Source organism: Gekko japonicus, unplaced genomic scaffold (assembly GCF_001447785.1).
Source record: "Gekko japonicus isolate JY-2015 unplaced genomic scaffold, Gekko_japonicus_V1.1 scaffold2049, whole genome shotgun sequence".
NCBI classification, from domain to species: domain Eukaryota; kingdom Metazoa; phylum Chordata; class Lepidosauria; order Squamata; family Gekkonidae; genus Gekko; species Gekko japonicus.
The window spans coordinates 247,688-267,547 of record NW_015171566.1 but is presented as its reverse complement, the minus strand read 5'-3'; the positions used below and the strand labels follow the sequence as shown (position 1 = coordinate 267,547).

The 19,860-nt window shown below is 47.5% G+C and overlaps 1 protein-coding gene across 2 annotated transcripts in view; it reads left to right on the top strand.

The window, feature by feature from the left end:
• The first annotated feature begins 3,371 nt into the window (after positions 1-3,371).
• Positions 3,372-19,860, top strand: part of LOC107117625 (serine/threonine-protein kinase NLK2-like) — a 17,036-nt gene continuing 547 nt past the window's right edge. The window contains exons 1-11 of one of the 2 annotated variants that reach the window (XM_015419774.1): positions 3,372-4,585; positions 4,705-4,834; positions 5,319-5,374; positions 6,432-6,538; positions 7,393-7,478; positions 9,101-9,310; positions 9,921-10,022; positions 10,132-10,218; positions 11,402-11,600; positions 14,586-14,679; positions 14,825-15,029. In XM_015419774.1, coding sequence (XP_015275260.1) covers positions 4,344-4,585; positions 4,705-4,834; positions 5,319-5,374; positions 6,432-6,538; positions 7,393-7,478; positions 9,101-9,310; positions 9,921-10,022; positions 10,132-10,218; positions 11,402-11,600; positions 14,586-14,679; positions 14,825-14,873 — 1,362 coding nt within the window. In that variant the 5' untranslated portion in view covers positions 3,372-4,343 and the 3' untranslated portion in view covers positions 14,874-15,029. Of the gene's footprint in view, positions 4,586-4,704; positions 4,835-5,318; positions 5,375-6,431; positions 6,539-7,392; positions 7,479-9,100; positions 9,311-9,920; positions 10,023-10,131; positions 10,219-11,401; positions 11,601-14,585; positions 14,680-14,824; positions 15,030-19,860 lie in introns of those variants that run through there. The other variant, XM_015419775.1, reaches the window with a different exon arrangement.

The window sequence follows — 19,860 nt, the reverse complement described above, 5'->3', positions numbered from 1 at the left end:
CTGGGGCCCGACACGGGAGCTCACTCTGTCATGTGGCACTCGGGTCTCAAACTGCTGAACTACCGACCTTCCAGTCTGCAGTTCAGCATCTTAACCACTGAGCCACCGCAGCCCCTTTAAGTGTATTAGCTGGCATAAATATACATTCCACACCGCTGTATGTACAGGGAGTTGTGGCCAATCATGGCTCTCTGTCACGGGTATACCTGTAAAGTAAACTTGAAAACACAGGCTTATACTTTGTTTCCATATTTATTTATTTGCACCCCCTTTCTTCTGTCATGGAACCCAAAGGGGGTTTACAGAGACTTCCCAGGAGTTTTATTTATTTATTTATTTATTTAACATTCAATTTATATACCACTCTAACCCCGGAGGGTCTCTGAGTGGTTTATATACAATTTCAATTCCTATCTAGGGCCACATTATATAGGGAAGTGACTTCCTACTGGCACCCAGGCAGCAAGGCATGTTGTTATCCGGCTCCTTCAAGCGGGCTTTGGGTGTCGGCGTTCCACCTCCTGGTGCCTTGGAACAGGTCTTTTTCAGTCCAGCGGCTTCCTCCGGCGGGCCCATCCTGGTGCGCGGCCCCACGCCAGCTGCAGCTCCGACTCACGTCCTGCTGGCTCCACCGCACAGCCACGTCACCGCGCCCCCACGACTCCGCCTCCGCCGGACTCCGTCGCTCGACGTCGTGCTCACTGGGTCGCCAGGGCTGCTCGCCCACCACACCGCTTCCGCCGCCCCGCCGCCGCCACTGATGCTCCTGCTGCACACCTCACGAGGAGGAGGGTGCCCCCTGCCACCTAGGGGCAGGTACCCAATTTATCTACTTGCTATTTAATGCTTTCGAACCGCTGGGTTAGTTCTTCCATCTGAGATCCAGATACAGGAATTTGTTTCAGCAAACTTGTAATATCCTGTGCCTTTTAGCCACACCTAATGTTTTCAGGTGTGCATGTTACAATGCTTTTCTGTGCCTCAAAAATGTTGAGAGCATCCTTGAAGGAGGGAAATATAGATGAAACGCTGTGCATGGCTACCCATCTAAGGCGGTTTCCACACAGCCTGTCATAGCATAATAGAATTCACTTGCTACTGGATTTCCCTGTGTGGACTGTGTGTGAATTAATTAATTACTTAATTAATTATTGTAGGGCATTGTGTGTAGAATAGCCAAGAGATCCTAAGATTGCCTGGCAGTCAGACAGTCTAGCTCTTTAGCATTATGCACCACAAGGTGGTGAGCTAGACTTGCTTTTAAGACAGGAGACGTTTCAGAGGTGGTTTGCTGCTGCGTCGCAGCCCTGGTATTCCTTGGAGGTTGCCCTTCTAAATACCAGCCCAGGCCGACTGTACTTAGCTTCCGAGATCTGACGGGATTGGCCTAGCCTGGGCTATCCAGGTCAGTCTTGGTTGAGACTGATTGCTGCAGCGCCTACAAGAGCACAATATCTAACCATTCATAGCCGCATCCAAACAGCATTGGGCAATGCGTTACCTTTGCACCATAACAACCATTTGCAACAACTGTGTAGAAAAGCCAATCCAGTTGCAGACCACATACTATAGCACAGTGATGGTGAACCTTTTAGAGACCAAGTGCCCAAACTGCGACCCAAAAGCCACTTATTGATCGCAAAGGGCCAACACGGAAATTCAACCTGACTACTGAGGTTTTACTTTAGAAAAAAAAACTCATACATTAACTTAAGATGATCCAAACAAAGTAAGGAAAGCGATCCCAAATGCTTTCGTTTACTTAAAATTATTTGGCAGAGAATTCGACACTTTAATGATGGTCTGGGCCTGGCTGGGGCGATGGCACGCGTGCCCACAGAGAGGGCTCTGAGTGCCGCCTCTGGCACCCGTGCCATAGGTTCGCCACCACTGCTATAGCACAACCACAGTGCACTATCTAACAATATGCGGATGCAGTCAATGTGTACTGTAGATGACGTCTAGGCATCCCCAGACTTCTTTTCCTCTCTGGATTCTCTGCATCCATCCACACACTCTGTAGCCCAGTTCACGTATCACGGGGAATGCCTTTGTATCTGTTCCTATGATAGAGCCAAACCAACGCATTGCTCATTTTATGAATCCAACTCGGGACCAATGCCTGGATAAACGAAGGGGTTTTTTTGGATCACGCATTCAGCAGTACGTACCCTGTGGCCCTGTTCACGTGTCACGGCGAACGAACGTAAATTAAGAACATAAGAGACACCAATGTTGGATCAGGCCAAAGGCCCATCCAGTCCAACACTCTGTGTCACACAGTGGCCAGAAATACCAGGTGCCATCAGGAGGTTCACCAGTGGGGCCAGGATATTAGAAGCCCTCCCACTGTTGCCCCCCCCCAGCACCAAGAAAACAGAGCATCACTTGCCCCAGAGACCCTATCTATACCTTGTGGCTAATAGCCACTGATGGACCTCTGCTCCATATGCTTATCTAATTCCCTTTTGAAGCCATCCATGCTTGTAGCCGCCACCACTTCCTGTGGCAGTGAATTCCATGTGCACATACATGTGCATCAAGGCAAAGTACGATCACTTCGCGAATAAAACCGGGGACCGGTGCATGCGGGGTTTGTGTCACGTGTTCATCTGTACATGCAATGAGTGCAACGTGAGAATCGCCGAACGCAGGGCCAAAGAACGATCGAGCGCACTCTGTACTCTCAAGACTGCACTCGCGTCCAGCGTAACTTGTGAACTGGGCTTCTCCTCGCCCCCCCCCCCTCTAACTTTTCCCTGCCTGCCATCGGCTCCCTCCTCCTGGTTTTGTCCTCCCAGTCCTTTCCCTCCCCCGCCCCCACCGGGCTCCTCTCTCCTCTCTCGCTCGGCCTGCCTGGCTGCCTCTCTCCCGGCTGCCGGTAGATGGGGTCCGCCCGCGCTCCGCTCCCTCTTGCCTTCCTGGCCGGCTCTCCTGCCTCCTCCGGCGGCCTTTTCCTGCCTGCCTTCCTTCCTCCTCCCTTTAAAGATGGACCCGCAGTGCCTCTACAGCTGCACATCCCACTGCGACTCCTTTTGTCTGTAGATAAAAATCCCCCCCTCCGCGCGATGGGCTCCCCCACCTTCCCCCCCGCGGCAGGAGAGGGGGGTGCATGCCGGTGAGGCCCCCGTTCGGGTCGAGTGGGGGGGTGGGGGGGCTGGCGCCTTTCGGAAGTTCCCCACGCGCCCCCGGACGGGAGAAAGCACCTTCAGGTCGACTTTAAGGACACCTCCCTGCTTCCTTTCCCATTGGGAGGGGGGGAACACCCCCCACCCCGTATCTGCACCTGATCCTTTATCTCTGCAGACGGCTTTCCCCTCCCCCAGTTAATAGGCACCTTTTTGGGGGGGATTGTCCTAGATTTGGGCACTTTCTCCAAAGTGATTTCAATTTCTGGAATAAGAAATCGGTGGGCATCCTTCTTCGCTCAGAACCAACATTTTCATATTGGTAAGGGTTCTCTCCAGATTCTCCTGCCTTTTTCTGGAAACCGGCTAAAAGTGCTGCAGTTCTTGAAACTTTAGTTTTATTAGATTTATTTCCCCCCCCCATTATTCCTGTGGTGCACCCCGGAATCCTCCCCTTATTAGAAAGGCAATAGACTTGTTCCTTGAGACTTTGAAGTGCACTTGAAAAATTTACTACTTCCCCTGAAAAGGGCTCTGCTTAAATTTGTTTCTCCAATAATTAAGAACTCTCACCCCCATTTATGTCCACGGGGGTCCCCAGATTTTTCAACCCAACAGCCAGGGAAAGGCTGGGTCCTCCATGACATTTCTATAGAGTCCAGATTTTGTATTAGCCTTTAAAATAAACTATAGATTCCCCAATCACGATTAAAACCGGAGTGCCCCTTTGCCTTCTATTAAATACTTCTCCAATAATCCCAGGCCCAGGATTTCTTTGTTTAAACGCCAGTCATTTCCCCAGCATCCCAAACTGACTCAGAGCTCCCCCCCCCCCCAAAAAAACTTTTCAATATCTTTCACCCCCAGAATCTGCTTGGAAATTGACAATTGACAAATTATTCCTTATCAGCCCCACTAACTCACACCATTCCCTAAAGAGGTTGAGATCTCTTGTAGACATATTATCTAGTGCATTTCTGCCCCGCAAACCTGAGAGACAGCTAATTTTTCTGTAGCACCTCTATTTTTATTAGGTATCTCCCCCGAAGTTGTGGCTCAAAGGAGCCCATATTCAGCTTTCTCACCCACACACCCACCGACTTCTCCCCACTCCGAGACTCCCCGCATTCTTTACGCACATCTTCATTGGAATTGAAGATATTCAATTCCTCCTCCTGCATCCAAAAACCAGTATCCCACTCCCAAATTTGTCCAATGGCTTTTCAGGACCCCAATCACCCCCTGCAAACCCAGCTTTGTAGCAATGTTTTCGGGGCACTGACTGGGTTAATACAACCCCCTCTAGCTGCTGGGCTAGGTGGGGGGCAGAAGTTCTATTGCAATAATGGGGTACAGGTAGCCTCCCCCCAGCAGCAGCCGACAGCCCCTACTGCTACGGTGATGGTGGAGCCCGAACCAGACCGGCCTATCGGTTACGGAGCCTTTGGCGTGGTTTGGTGAGTGGAAGAGGGGGTTTCTTTTCTGGGGTGAAGACCAAAAGAGCTGGAGGAATGGGAGGGGGGGTGAGCAGGGAATTGTAACTTGAAAGATGCAATGTCTGTCCCTCTGTCTGTAGGTCAGTAACTGATCCCCGAGACGGGTCACGAGTTGCACTCAAAAAGATGCCCAACGTTTTCCAGAACCTGGTCTCTTGCAAACGGGTCTTCAGAGAGCTGAAAATGCTCTGCTACTTCAAGCACGACAATGTAAGTGTGCGTGGGTGAGTGGAGAGGGATCCTGAGGTAGTAATTTGGGGGATCTGAGATACTGAAGGGCTAGCAGGTGTGTGGCGCTTGCGGAGTTTGATGAGCTCTTGGCCCCGCTGAGAAGGGATCGCTTGGTGTTGCTGTGGACCTCAGTCGGCACAGGGGCAGAGGGAAGGCAGGGCCGGTTCCAGCATTCAGCTGCTGTTCCCCTCAGGCGTCACATTTGGGGTGTCATGAAATGCCAGGGAATGGTTAGTTCTTTAATTTCCCCATAATTTTGTGGCTGCTGGGCCAGAGGAAGAAGTACTTGGACCTTTCTGCCTTAGAGGCTGAATTCTTTGGCGCTGGCCTTGGTGAGGGAGTTGGGGAACCCGAATTGTTAAGCCGGTTTCATGTTAAATCCTGCGGGACAGGCAGCTTTCTCGTCCCACCTCTCTATGACGACATGCTGAAGAATGTTGTCCTCACTTTTTCTCCCCCTTAGGTCCTTTCGGCACTGGACATTCTCCAGCCTCCACAAATCGACTGTTTTGAGGAAATGTATCCTTTGCTCCAAATACAGGCTCAAGCCTCATACTTCACTGCCAACTCATACTTTGCTATCTTTCCTTTTTTGCCCTTTTCATATTCTTGTTTATCCACTTTTCTTGTTTTCTCAATGCTTGTTTAATGGGGGTATTATTTCTCTCCGTCACTTTCCCCCCATTTATTTATATTGTGCCTTTTTATTCCCATCCCTGGTTTAATTTCCTTCATTTACAATCTCTGTCAGGTTTGTTTCCCGTTCTCTCCTTGCCCAGTTTTCCCACCTCTGATCAGGGGCTCTCTGTGGTGTGATATGGCGTCCTCCCCCCAGGTCATCTCTGTTACATATTTTGCCTTTCCTTTGCTTCCTTTTGCTATAATTTCTTCCTTTCTGTGCCTTTTATTAGAAGTAAAATGTAAAGTGGTGGTGGAAAATGCCGTCAAGTTACAGTTGACTTATGGCAACCCCTTGTGGGGTTTGAAGGCACAAGACATTCAGAGGCGGTTTGCCATGGCCTGCCTCCACAGCATGACCCTGGTATTCCTTGGAGGTCTCCCATCTAAATACTAGCCAGGGCCGACCCTGCTTAGCTTCTGAGATCTGACAAGATCAGGCTATCCTGGGCTATCCTGGTCAGGTCAAAATATAAGGTACCCTTATTTATTTGCCGCCTTTCCCCCTTTGCTATACTTTCTTCTTCTGAAATTGTGTTTCCCCCCCCTGTCCTGTCCAGTTAAAACTGCACTGAGTTCTTCAGTCTGTATTTTTCTTGCTGTGGTTTTATGCTGGGCTTATTCCCCCCCACCCTGGACTAGTCCAGCTTTTTCTGCTCTCCCAGTTGTGTCGCATTCTTTCACTCTGCAAATTCTTTTCCTGCCATGGCTGTTTGAGCCCTCCTGTGTTTGGGTTCATACAGTCCTCTCTCTGCTTTCTCGGTTAGTGAAGCGGCAAGCCAGCAAGTGGGAGGCCTGTTTTTCTTTTTGCTTACTTTAGGGAGGGCTGGGGGTGTGTGCGTACCATGCATTTTCCAACCCATCTTGCTCCTCCATCCTCCTTGACAGTCCCCACAAGTTACGTCATCACAGAGCTGATGCAAAGTGACCTTCACAAAGTCATTGTGTCTCCGCAACCCCTCAGCGCCGATCACATCAAGGTCTTTCTGTATCAAATCCTCAGGGGTAAGCCAGACCTTGTTGGTTTGCTTCTTCGTTTTGAAAACTTACTGTGCCTGCTCTCGGCAGATGGTGGCTTACAGGGTGAAGTGGATAATTAAATATATATAAATAAAACCAGCATGAAGAAATAAACATTTAACATCCTTCTTTAAAAAAAAAAAAAAAAAACACCCCTAGAATCCTCTAAAAGCTAGCTCAACAGTGAAAACAATATAGACCGGCAATCTTTGTACAGAAGAAAGCAAAGAAGAGGTGAAAAAAAAATCAAATGTCTGGCCATAAAGGGAAGTCCTCACCTAAAGCTGGATAACTTTGGCTCCTGGTGTGCAGCTGTGGGGAGGGAGTTGCAGAGTCGAGGGGCCACCACTGAAAAAGTCCTGCCGCTAGTAGTCATTCACTTTACTTAAGAAGGTGGGGCCCATGAAGCAGGATGGGTGGGTGTGGGATTTCAGGGTGGTGGGGGTGGTGGGGACCAGCATTCAAATTCCTACTCAGCCATGATGCTTACTTTGCAGCAGTCACTCTGTCTGCCTAACCTGAGCTCCTTTGTGGAAGGGTGGGATAAAAAAAACATAATGCTAAAAAAAGTAAAATTTCATGATCAAAGAGTGGATCTCCTCTACAGAGTGAGATACCGTTCAGAAGCTATAATCCCTGAACTGTTCCACTCCTTAAATTTTCCTCTTCTCTCTTCTCTCCTCATTTTTCTTGACTCCCATCTTGCCTCATTCATTTTGGCCATTTCTTCCTTCACTCTCTGAGCTTGTCACACCTGATATCGTTTCCCTGTGCCCTCCATCTGCTCCGGTCAAGCCTTTCAACAGCCCTTAATTTGTTCTCCCCTCTTCCTTCAACAGGCCTGAAATATTTGCACTCTGCCGGTGTTCTTCACCGGGACATCAAACCTGGGAACTTGCTAGTCAACAGCAACTGTGTCCTCAAGGTAAGTCACCATTCACAGCCAACAGGGGGAGACTTTCAAGTGACATTCTCTCTGTTGCTACTCAGCAAAGTCATAGGGAGAGCATAGGAGGTATTTCACCAGGATGATGAGTTGCATGGAGGGGACCAACCAACCAGTAACACAGTTTGGTGTAGTGATTAAGAGCGTGGATTCTAATCTGGGAGAACCAGGTTTGATTCCCCACTCCTCCACATACAGTTGCTGGTGTGGCCTTGGGTCAGTCATAAGTTCTTTCAGAGCGGATCTCTCAAGAGCAGTTCTCGAGAGAGCTCTCTCAGCCCCACCTACCTCACAGTGTGTGTTTTGGGGAGGGGAAGGGAAAGGAGATTGTAAGCCACTCGGAGACTTTTTCAGATAGTGAAAGGCGGGCTATAAATCAATCTCTTCTCTCTCTTCTTCAATAACACAACTGTCGGTTTGCTAAATTGCTTGCTTTATGCATAACTGTCTGGTGTAGGCATCTGCCTGCTTTCTGATTGTTGTGGGATAAGTGTTCCATTTATTAGAGCTCTAGAAGACCCAGGTTCAAATCCCATCCCTCACTGGTGCCTTGCATGCAGCTACCTAATGTTGACCTTCCTTTGTCCCCATCCGCTCCTATGTAAAATTAAAATCCACCTTGCTGAAGCACCTGGCTAAAAGCGGGGGTGAGGATGAGACACTTAGACGAGCCCAGAAGTTCTTTCTCATTCTTAGCTATTACTGAATAACTACAGCCAGCCTCCACTCACACTTAGAATCAGAAAGGAACTATTCCTAGGTGTGGAGGATGTGACTTCCACACAGGTTTGAACCACAGCACCTCTCACTGTAGAAATGAAACAATAATAAAGCTATCCTACCAAGAGAGCTCATTGATTTCAGCAGTGGGCAGTACATAGCACAGAGAAGCTGGGGATAACTGAGGACCACATCTCTATAATCTTGATCAGGGACCTTTTACAGTTCCATAGGGCCTGCAAGACGGAGCTCTTCCACCAGGCTTTCAACTAGGAGCCACCACTACCACCAGTTATTACCATCTGACCATCGAGGTGGATAGGGTCGGCCCTGGGGATAGGGATGGAGATAGAGCTAGGTCTCTGCGGGTGGCCAGAAGGCTGCTGAAGGGGAAACTGGGGGAACTAATTGTTGTTTAGGCTGCACCATTCAAAGCTTAATAAATGGAGATCAGTACTGCGAGCAATGTTCCCTCTAAGATGTGGAGTCTTGTGAGCAAAAAATCTACTTTGTGAGCTACTGGCATTAAAAGTCGTGAGCGAGCGATTTGTCTGCTGCATAAATCAGTTTGCCCTGGAGCCCTCCTTCCCGAGCAAAGACAAAAATTTGTGAGCTGGAGGCTAAAAAACTGTGAGCTAGCTCACACTAACTCAGCTTAGGGGGAACACTGACTGCGAGCATTTTAAATGTATGATTGCTTAACTGTTTTTAAACTGTTCAAACTGTTTTAATTGTTTTATGTATACCAGGTACATTATACCGACTTTGTAAGCTGCCCTGAGCCTGTTTGCGGGGAGGGCGGGGTATAAATAGGCTAATATAAAAATAAAATAAATTCTAGATTGCTCCGATGCGTAACATGTTCCCCGTCTTTCTTTCAGATCTGTGACTTTGGTTTGGCCCGGGTAGAGGAGCCAGATGAGTCCCAGCACATGACTCAAGAGGTGGTAACTCAGTACTACCGGGCCCCTGAGATCCTGATGGGTACCAGGCACTATGGGCGCCCAATTGACATTTGGTCTGTGGGCTGCATTTTTGCTGAGCTCCTGGGCAGGCGAATCCTCTTCCAGGCCCAGAGTCCCATTCAGCAGGTACTTATGGTTGACGGAACGATATAGGGGGGAAAGTGTGTTTTGTGCATGTAGTCCCATACCTGTCCACCAGAGGGTGTCAAGAGTGTATTTCCGATTGCCATTGTGTGTAATCTTAGAAAATGTCCACAAGATGGCGGTAAAGAGCAATTATCGATCTACATGTCACTGGGTGGCAGCAAAATGTCATCACTTACTGGACTTTCAAAGAACTGGGTCAGCACTAAGTGCCATAAAAGAATTACAAGTGTTACAGTGGGCATCAGATGCTGTCAGCAGAACGACCCTATTTGTTGTGTTCCTTAATGGTGCCAGAAGAAATCCATTTTCCAGCTAATGAAACTTGGGGATTTTGCAGCCATCTGCTGGTAACTGAGGGAAATGGAATGTTGATAGGCCTTGTCTTACTTATTAGGCCAATGTTCCCGCCACATAATCCTCATTCTTAACATTCTGGCACCAGTCAAGAAACAGCCTTGCGAGGTCCCAATTGAGGGTGATGTAAATCTGGAGAAAGGTATTGAGAACTGACAGTACACTTCTCTCTCCTGTCTGTGCTCCCTCCTCCTTCCTACCCTCTTGGTGGTGGCCCCTCTCCCGCGGACGGCAGCTGGATCTGATTACGGATCTCCTGGGGACTCCTCCGGTGGCTGCCCTCCATTCGGCCTGCGAGGGGGCCCGTGCTCACATACTACGTGGCAATCACAAGCCAGTGAGTATGGGTGGGGTGGGGAGAAGAATCGGTCAGTGGTAAAAGCAGGAGTGGAATGAACAGTGACAGCTGTGCCCCTCAGCAGTTTCTCTCCTCCCTTGCCTTCCAGCCCTCGCTGTCTGTCCTTTACATGCTCTCGGGGGAAGCCACTCATGAAGCCATCCATCTGCTTTGCCGGATGTTGGTCTTTGACCCGGTGAGTTCACTCCAGAGAGTCAACGGAAACACTTGGTTGGGGGTGTCTCCCTCTCAGACGCACCAGGGTGGCCTAACACGTAGTCTTGGGACTGCCAAACCGAAGGCCAGAGCTTTGTACTTTGAGTGATTCCAGGGCTTTGTACGTTCAAGGATTCCAGGGTTGAACTGTCTGCAGGGAAAATATGCACAACTCTAGTTTTAGAATTCATCCAGGGGACCTCAGTTGCCCTCTGATTTGCTCCTGAGTATTATCCGTTAGGCGGTTGAGTATGGGTTATGCTAATCTAGGTTTTTCTAAGCCTTATTAATTCCTGTCAGGAGTAATTAATTCAGATTTTAACTGGCTTTAATCTGAAGCGCTCATTTAAGGCAGCAGTTTAATATGATTTTCGTTAAAATTAATTTTGGCGATTGAAGAATATTCAAATTTCCCTGCAGGCTTCACATGTTGAGTTCTGATTTGAATGTTTAATTGTTGTTGTTGTTGTTGTTGTGTGTGTGTGTGTGTTTAAATTCTGGTCACAAAATACAGCATATTCTGGCAGGAAGGGGTTTTTGTTTGAGCTCGAACTGGTGCCTTTTGAAATGCGAATATCAGTTCTCTTTTCCACTGCAGTTTTGCCTGTAGGTCTCCTTGGAGTTGGGGCATCTGTTTTTGTAATGTAAAACACGATGCACATTCATGATGATCTTGACCTGTCAGGATTGGCAGTGGAAATTTCAAAAGGGTGGCGGACTTCAGACGTCTGCAGGACTCAGTGTTACATCTGAGTGGCTGATGCCTTGATTGGTTTACGTGTGACCCTTTCTGTGCTTTACAGTGCCTGCGTGATTTTGGTTCTAGAAGGAACCTACCGATCCAGAGAGAATTTTCTCTCACAAGTTCAAAAGGGAATTAGATAAGCATATGGAGCAGAGGTCCATCAGTGGCTATTAGCCACAAGGTATAGATAGGGGCTCTGGGGCAAGTGATGCTCTGTCTTCTCGGTGCTTGGGGGGATCAACAGTGGGAGGGCTTCTAATGTCCTGGCCCCACTGGTGGACCTCCTGATGGCACCTGGTATTTCTGGCCACTGTGTGACACAGAGTGTTGGACTGGATGGGCCTTTGGCCTGATCCAACATTGGCATCTCTTATGTTCTTAAGTTTATTCATTCTGAATTCCGCTCTCTGACCTTCAGGCCAAAAGGATCTCTGCCAAGGACGCGCTCTCTCATCCCTACTTGGACGAGGGGAGGCTACGTTACCACACATGCATGTGTACCTGCTGTTTCTCCGTCTCCTCGGGCCGCGTCTACACCAGCGACTTTGAGCCCCGGGCGGACCCCAAGTTTGATGGCTCTTATGAGAAGAATCTCACGTCGGTCTGGCAGGTCAAAGGTAGCCCATCTGGGCCTCATGGGGGGCTCTTGGCTTGATTCCCCAAGTGCCTCTGGCATTCCTACTGGCCCTCTGGAGAGTGTGCTTGTTTGTTTGTGTTGAAAAGCAGGCAAAAGGTTTTCCAGGCCTACTTTGATAAGCTGAAAGTAGAGAACAGATATAAAAATAAAAGGGGGGGGGGGATGGACGGACGACGACATTAAAATCTAAATTTGAGTCCAGTAGCACTTCAGAGACCAGGAAGGTCTCCAGGGTATATGCTTGCAAGAGTCAAAGTTCCCAAGAGCGTATGTCTCTGTGTTTTTATGCTGTACATAAACCGATGTAATATCGAATCAACCACTAGAGGGAGCAAAATGCATATAGAACAGACCCTGCCCCCAAGCAACAGGAACTTGCAAGCAAGGAAATTGAGACTGTCCAGCAAAATCCACTTGTAAATGGCCACTCAGGTGCTTTGAAAGTGCGTTAACCAGTGTGTGTGCAAGCCCTTTTCACAAGCTACAGTGCATGCACGTACAATCAGTGGACACTTGATTTTTAAAAAATACATGTTTTGAGTAATTTTCGTGTTACATTTAATGCCCATACAGCTGAATGTATGATTCTGATCTCATGTTTATCCAGGCACTGGGCCCCCGTTTCATTTGCAAGCAAATATGCACTGGCTCTTTCTTATATGCACATATGCATGCAGGATGTATATGTATACTCACACTGTAAGATGTGAACAGGGCTGGAGAGAGGCTTGCTGCTTTAGTGCTCCCCCCCCCCAAAAAAATGGGGATACATCCAGACATCTCTGGACTTCACAGAGCGGGACTTTCCCACTCCTTCTACTGTACCCCTCTGAAATTTTATTCATTGTAGCTCCAGAAGAGCTTAGGGGGCAAAGTGAACTCTTGCAGTGCAGGCGGGGGGGGATTGGCAAAAATCGTCCCTTTCTGTTCCACAAACAGAAATGCTGTTCCTTTGGAGCAACGGCATAGTTAGATGGGCACCAGTGATACAGGGCCTGTTTTACAGGGTCATTACAAAGATTATCGTGCCTTCTGTGAAGTACTTCAAATGTCTGATTGTTATAATTATTACTTGTCTGTCTCCTCAGACACGGCAACTTGGTCCTTGACCGGTTGTCCCTGAGTGGGACTGACTGCAAGTCCTGCTCTGGCCGGGGGCTTTCCTGATGATCTAGGCTGTGTTGCTGCGGCTGTAAATGTTAGAAATGTAATGCAGGGAGAAAGTAATACAGTGCAGCGTAACGCAGGCGATACAGACGGAACGTTTTCTTCTTACAAAAGCTGTGGGATGTCTCCGGTAATCCATGAAAAGGAAGACGGCCCATTTCCAGTCAGCTTTACTTTGCTTTGCACAGTTTTGATTTTACCTGTATCCGGATCTTCATGAAGCCATTTGATTCCACCACCACCCCTTTCCAGTAGCGGTTTTAGCAGCAAGTAAAAGATTCGGTCTCAGTATTTTCACAGAAGGTTGGCAGTTGAGATTTGTAGACAATAAAGCAAACAACAACCTAGGCCGAATTCTAATCCTAGTGGCAGCAGTGCCTGCCTTTGCATCATGAATGTTCCCTCTAAGCTGTGGAGTCTTGTGAGCAGAAATTCTACTCTGTGAGCTACTGGCATTAAAGATGTGAGCGAGCGATTTGGGTACTCCATAAATTAGTTTGCTCTGGAGCCATCCTTCCTGAGCGAAGTCAAAAATATGTGAGCCGGAGGCTAGAAAACTGTGAGCTAGCTCACACTAACTCAGCTTAGAGGGAACACCAATCACGACTCTGGACTTGGAGGGCAGATATTAAAAAGTGCCATATACAAATAGGATCTGTAGATGCTCATCTGATAAAGTTGAAACTATTGAGCATATGATTATGGAGTGTCCTATATTTAATGAGTGGAAGGCCAGTTTAATTACTCCTTTACGTTTATTGTTATACTTATTTAATTTAAAAAAACTTAATTAAAAAGAAAAGGTCTAACGAGGCACCTGATAGTACAAGGGCAGAGGTGACGTGGTTATTATCAGATACAAATGATTCTGTTACTCGGTGGCAAAGCTTTTAGGGGCAATAATTGAACATCAGAAGAAGAACATCAAGTGAGGCTTTATTTTATCATTTCATTTTCTGCTCAAGGCTGTAGCTGTATGAGCAGTGATAGGCAGACAGACAGACAGATAGACCCCGGATTTCGTGGGTGGTCTCCCATCCAAGTACCAACCAGGGCTGACCCTGCTTAGCTTCCAGGGTGTGAGAAGAACAGGTTAGCCTGGGCCATTGAGGTCAGGGCAATATTTGCATAGGACCGATGAACAGGCTGAGTGTGCTGGATTCTGAAGCACTACACCGATGCGGACGTGTCCAGCAGTCCTTCTGGGAGATATTGTAAGAGCGGATCGTAGGTATAATACTTCTGTTAAAAGCTCTTTCAGGGCCTACATCTGTAAAGTCCTACCCATGTAGACCGGATCAGTGTCCTGTGGACAAAGCAGGAATTGTGCATATGATTCAGGCCTGCTATTAATCGATTTGGTGCACTGTGGTCCTAACATCAGTGAGGTCCATCAGTGGCTATTAGCCACAAGGTATAGATAGGGGCTCTGGGGCAAGTGATGCTCTGTCTTCTTGGTGCTTGGGGGGGGGGGTCAACAGTGGGAGGGCTTCTAATGTCCTAGCCCCACTGGTGGACCTCCTGATGGCACCTGGTATTTCTGGCCACAGAGTGTTGGACTGGATGGGCCTTTGGCCTGATCCAGCATTGGCGTCTCTTATGTAACATGGTGCCCTGCTGGAAAGCACAATCTGGGGGCCCCCACCCCAGTTTATGAAGATTGTACAGGGCACTCCAGTTTTAAAACAAAATACCAAGCAATAGAGAGCAAATGACTAGGACAGGACAAAATGGAGGGAACCCGTAGAGGATGCAACAGAAAAAGAGCCAAGAATGAAAGGGGTCCCTTCTTTTCCAGAACTGGTGCACAGGTTTATCTTGGACCAGCAGCGGGGTAAACGCGTCCCTCTCTGTATCAACCCCCAATCGGCTGCCTTCAAAACCTTCATCCGGTGAGTGTTCAGATGCCGCCCCCTGGAGGTGTCGCTGGAATTCTCCACACCCTGAGAATGTCCGCCATCTTACCTACTAGTCTCCCTTCAGTTTTGTGAGGAGATAAGGATTTTTTTTCACACCTTTGTCTTTTCCATTCGACAGCTCAACAGCATGGCATTCCTCCAAAGTGTCCAAAAAGGAGGAGAGATGAAGGTGTTTGCAGAAGGGGTTGAAGAAAGAAAAAGGGAAATGGGGAAAAAACCTGAGGGAAGAAGGTTTGAATCTGACAACTTTCCCACTGGACACGGAGAGATAGAAGAAGAAGAAAAGTGAAAGCCACTCTTCTTAATCCTGCACTCTTGAATATTTTGACTCATGGACAAACATTTGGGGTGGGGGGGGAGTGTCTGTCTTTTTTATTATTTGGGGTGGGTGGGAAAGGGTGTTTTTTTGCCTTGATCGATGTCTTTTCCCCTTTACCTTTACTGTTCTGCACTGGAAGACCCCTTTAGGTTGTAGGTTTCCCCTCGTGCAACTCCTTCCCACCCCCCAGAATTTCTGCACTGTTGCCTGACACCCCCGGCCTTGCCCGGTCCTCACTGATGAATCCTTCCCTCTGTGATCCTCCATCTGGGGTTGGGACTTGTCGCCCCTGTTGGGCGTGGGGGTAGGGAGGTTCCTTTGTCTATACTTTGCCTATTTCTTTTCGCTCCAGATTTTCACAATCTTTCCCCACTTCTTGTTTTTTCCCATCTTTAGGATCCCTCAACCCACCACTTACTCACCTGCCCACACCTCCCTCCTCTTCCCACGGGCCTTCTGAAATAAGTAGGTGTGCTATTCCCCCACAAAGCTAAAGGAACACTTTAAAGGATAGATTTATTTCCTCAGTGACTACTCCGTTTAGATGTTCCTCACTGATTTGCGTTGTGCTGTCCCCGTGGGATCTTCTTCCACGACTTAAGAGAGACTTTGGGCCTAACTAAACATTTATATGCAAAGACGTGTAACAGAACCCCCACAACCTTTTTTTTAAAAAAAGAGAAGAAAGCAGTTGGGGAGGTGCCGTTCGACCCGGAGAAGCAACTGGGGATAGGGGCACGCTTAACTCCTTCCCTACCCACTGTTTTTCTGCTCCAAATGCCGCCTCCCAGACCCAATATTTTCTCCCCAAAACCTTGGCAAACTTGTAGTGTGAAACAAAGGACAGGATGGAGTAAAAAGCACGTTGGCTGTTGGAAGCAGAAAAGTAGTGAGGGGGGGAAAAGAGCTCACCACCTTGCTCCCTTCCACTCATTTTTATGTTCCAAATTTACCCAGTTGGATTTAAAAATAATAATAATCAGAGGTTATTACAAGGAGTATAGTCTGAAATGAATTGTCATTGACTTGTCTTTATAGAGAATCTAGATAACGTGGATAACATGTTGCAATTCAGTATTTTCTGTGGTGTTTTTCTTTTCCTCTCTCCCCCCGCCCATGGGCCCACCTGATCCTTCATGGATTGGCACAGTGCTATTAAAATTTGCAAGGGCTACTGCCCCTTTACATTTTCCTCCTGCCTTCCTTTATTGCTTCTTCTCTATCCCTGTGCAGTGGCTGTAGCATCCTTGAATAGGATCCTTAATCAGTTATTATTCCAGGAAAGGGAATGGGTGGGTAGAGCAGACAGACACATTTTAATTTTCTCTTTGTGGCCAAAGCAATTGTCCATTCATTTCCCCCCCCCCCTTTTTTTTGTTTCATGGTGATAATCCCACAAACGGTGCGGTTTAAATCATTAAAAAAAACCTGGCTGTGGGGAGAAAAGGTAGTAATTAACTGACTGTCCTCAAGCAAGAAGTGACTGTGAGACAACACAGCGCAAAGGAGTAAAATTGTAACAGGACAGTTGCAAAATGAAGCTGTACCTCTAGAATGGGGTTTACTTCTGAGTAAATATATAATGGAATTGTGCCCCTCAGAACAGGCCCTGTTGGATTTTTATTAAGGAGTGCAAATAGTTGTGGAAAAGGAAAAGGTTCAGTTGTGTGGAGGGTCTTAGGTGTGCCAGCCACTGGGATTTAGTTACACGCATTTGCATGCTGTATTTAGTTAGGCCCTTTCTCAGCCAGTGTTTTACTGAGAAGTTTCCTTCCTTCTCTTCTGCCCCCGCCCAGCTTACAGCCAGATAAACCTCTCCCCTTCTTCCTAATCCTCCCTTTTTTATAATCTATTCCTTTATTGTTTTTACACCCCTTCAAAAATCTACCTCTTTAGCCCTTGTGTTTTTGTGTACACTTTTTTTTTGTGCGTGTGTGGTTTCTTGGTGGCTTTGTGTTTTTTGGCTGGTGGGTATTTTCATTTTGTCTCGATTCCTTTATTTATGATCCCAGCAGTGTTCATAACCTCATTTGAATCCTGAGTGTGTGTATATATGCATATATAAATATATATATATTTTTCCCCTTTCCCTTCACAAAAGGGAAGAAAACCTGGAAACTTGAACTGTCTTGGCTGTAATAGTTTTCGACCCCTAATTTAATTGTTCTCCATGGTAGCTGAATTAAATTTATGCTGTGTATTTTCCTCCTGTGGTGGTTTTTTCCCCTCCTCCCTTTTCTCTTGAGCGTGGGTCACATTTTTGGCAGTTGGGCAGCCGTTTTATGTTGACCTCCTTTAATACTGCTGCTGATGTGGCTGGTGAGGCCTTTGAGGGTGGGGTGCACCTGTGGAAACGACGGTCGGAGCAGGAAGTGCGTTTCTGTGAGCCTCAGAGCCTCGCAGGGTGTGCTCAGGAAGTGAGCAAGCAGTCTCCGCCACATCCTTTTTTTCCCAATCGGTTTCGAAGATGAGCCAACCTTTGCTTTGTCTCGGGGGCCCTCTGAAGCAGCGCCGCAAGCGATGTGTTTGGGGACTCAGGAAACCAGAAATCCAGCGCCGATGAGACAGCTGAGGTGAGACTCTTAGTCCTTTTCTCGCCTTCTGTCGGAGCCGGTCAGGACGAGTGGGGAGACAGTTTGCTGGGAAGGGGCCTGTTTTCCTCTTTTGAACTAGGCGGTCCTTGACTGGAGAACACACACCCAACAGGAAAAAATAATCGGCCAGAGCTCACGCCTAAGAAGATGCTACTTCCTCATCTGTGCCCAATTATGACCTCCTTTTTAAAAAAAACTGTTGGAGGGAAACCCTTATGCACAGAAGAACTGTATTTTCCAAGCAGTGCAGAGGAACTATGGCTGGCGACGTCCAGTTGGGGCCTGGAGATCACAAATTACAAGTGATCTCCAGATGACAGAGATCAGTTCCCCTGGGGAAAATGGCCACTTTGGAGGGTGGCTCCCGCAGCATTATATACTTCTGACGTTCCTCTGCTCTCTAAAGGCTACTATCTCCAGGCTTGCTGGAGTTGGCAACCCTGTTCCTGTGCCAGAATCGACGCCTGCGTGCGTGCCCCAAGGCACCTTGGCGAAACAAACAGAGTCTATAGTCCCACTAGTACTTAAGCCCAGAGTTATTATTTTTAACGTGGGCCTACCTGATTCTAAGAGCATGAAGTAGGAACTTTGCCGTAGTTAAAGTTACACTCCTATTTTTGCCAGCCCAAAGATGTTGCAAATTTATTTATTTAGATTTATATACTGCCCTCCCCAAATGGGCTCAGGGCGGTGTCCAACAGTTAAATAATACAAATGGAAATCATGTGAGCCGCAGGGAAACCTGCTCAATAAAGGCAGTAGGAAATTGGCACTTATAGAAGAGCACAGGTGACTCCTAAATAGGAAATGGGATAAAGTTTCAGTTGCAGCTCTGCCACAAGGTGTAGAATGAGGGTAAAAAAGGTAAAGGTTTCCCTTGCTCGAAAGCCAGTCAAATCCGACTCTAGGGCTGCGGTGCTCATCTCCGTTTCAAAGCCGAAGAGCCAGCGCTGTCCGAAGACGTTTCCGTGGTCATGTGGCTGGCATGACTAAACACCAAGGTGCACGGAACGCTGTTACCTTCCCACCGAAGTGGTACCTATTTATCTCCTTGCAATTTCTTGCTTTCGAACTGCTAGGTTGGCAGGAGCTGGAACTAGAGATGGGAGCTCCCTCCATCATGCGGCAACCCGGGTCTCGAACTGCTGAACTACTGACCTTCCACAGCCTGCAGTTCAGCGTCTTAACCACTTGAGCCACCGCAGCTCCTAGAATGAGGGTACTGGGTATAAAATCCACTATTAGAATCACAATGTGTGTGTGTTTGTAATTATTAGGCATTAATTACAAATATATAAAATAGTAGAATAAGGGTCATAACTAAGATAGTATAACAAAGTGGAAGATAAGTCGTCTGGAATTTTTCCCAGTTTGTTCCCATGACCTCAGAAAATTTAAAAGAAACTTAGCAAATTGACTAGTGATGGAATTTTGATCAGATGAAAGGTAAGACCAAGAAAGGGTGACCAATAAAATTATGAATAAGAGGGCTAATTAAAAGATTCCTTTGCTCAAGATGATGGTGACAGTGGCGTAAAATATGAGATTTGGCTTCAGGGACTCTAGTCTATCATGGGCAGAGCCTTTTGGCGTGAAGCGTCCATGAATATCTGCCATAGAGAACTGCAGTAGGCAAGATGTCAATCCTAGCTAGCATGAAGGCTCTGCGGATTTGAGTAGCTCAGGAAGGATACCTAAGGCCAAGGGCGAGCAAGTTCTATTTGCTACTGCCTATCAATATCCTTTTACCTCTGACGGAGCAAGCAAAAGGCTTGATGTCTCCCGAGCATGTAGATCAAATCGAGTGGTACCCCAATCAATTTAATTTTCCTTAAAATCTGATAATGACCGATTGCTAGAGTACATATCAGAGAGCGAAGTATATACGTAGCCCTATAGCTGCAAAGTTAGGCCTGCAGCCAGCAATTTCTGTTGATAGGATTTCTATCGGGGAGCGGGATCCCTCCCCCTCCCGGTAGCCCAAAATTCTGTGCCAAGAATGGCGGGGTGGGGGTGCAGGAGCAATCAGTGAACATACCATTTGTGGAAATTCTCTGTTGGATCCAAGCACTAGGCAGAAAGAGAAAAGAGTAATGAAGACTGGGGTGGAGGGGCAGATGACCCAGACTTCCAAAGAGAAGTGTAGGACTTTAGGTGATCTTCAGCTAACAGAAGAGTTGGCATGTGTAACCATCAGCCAATAGATGCAAGCGTGCATACTTTATTGGGGTCTGGAGAACT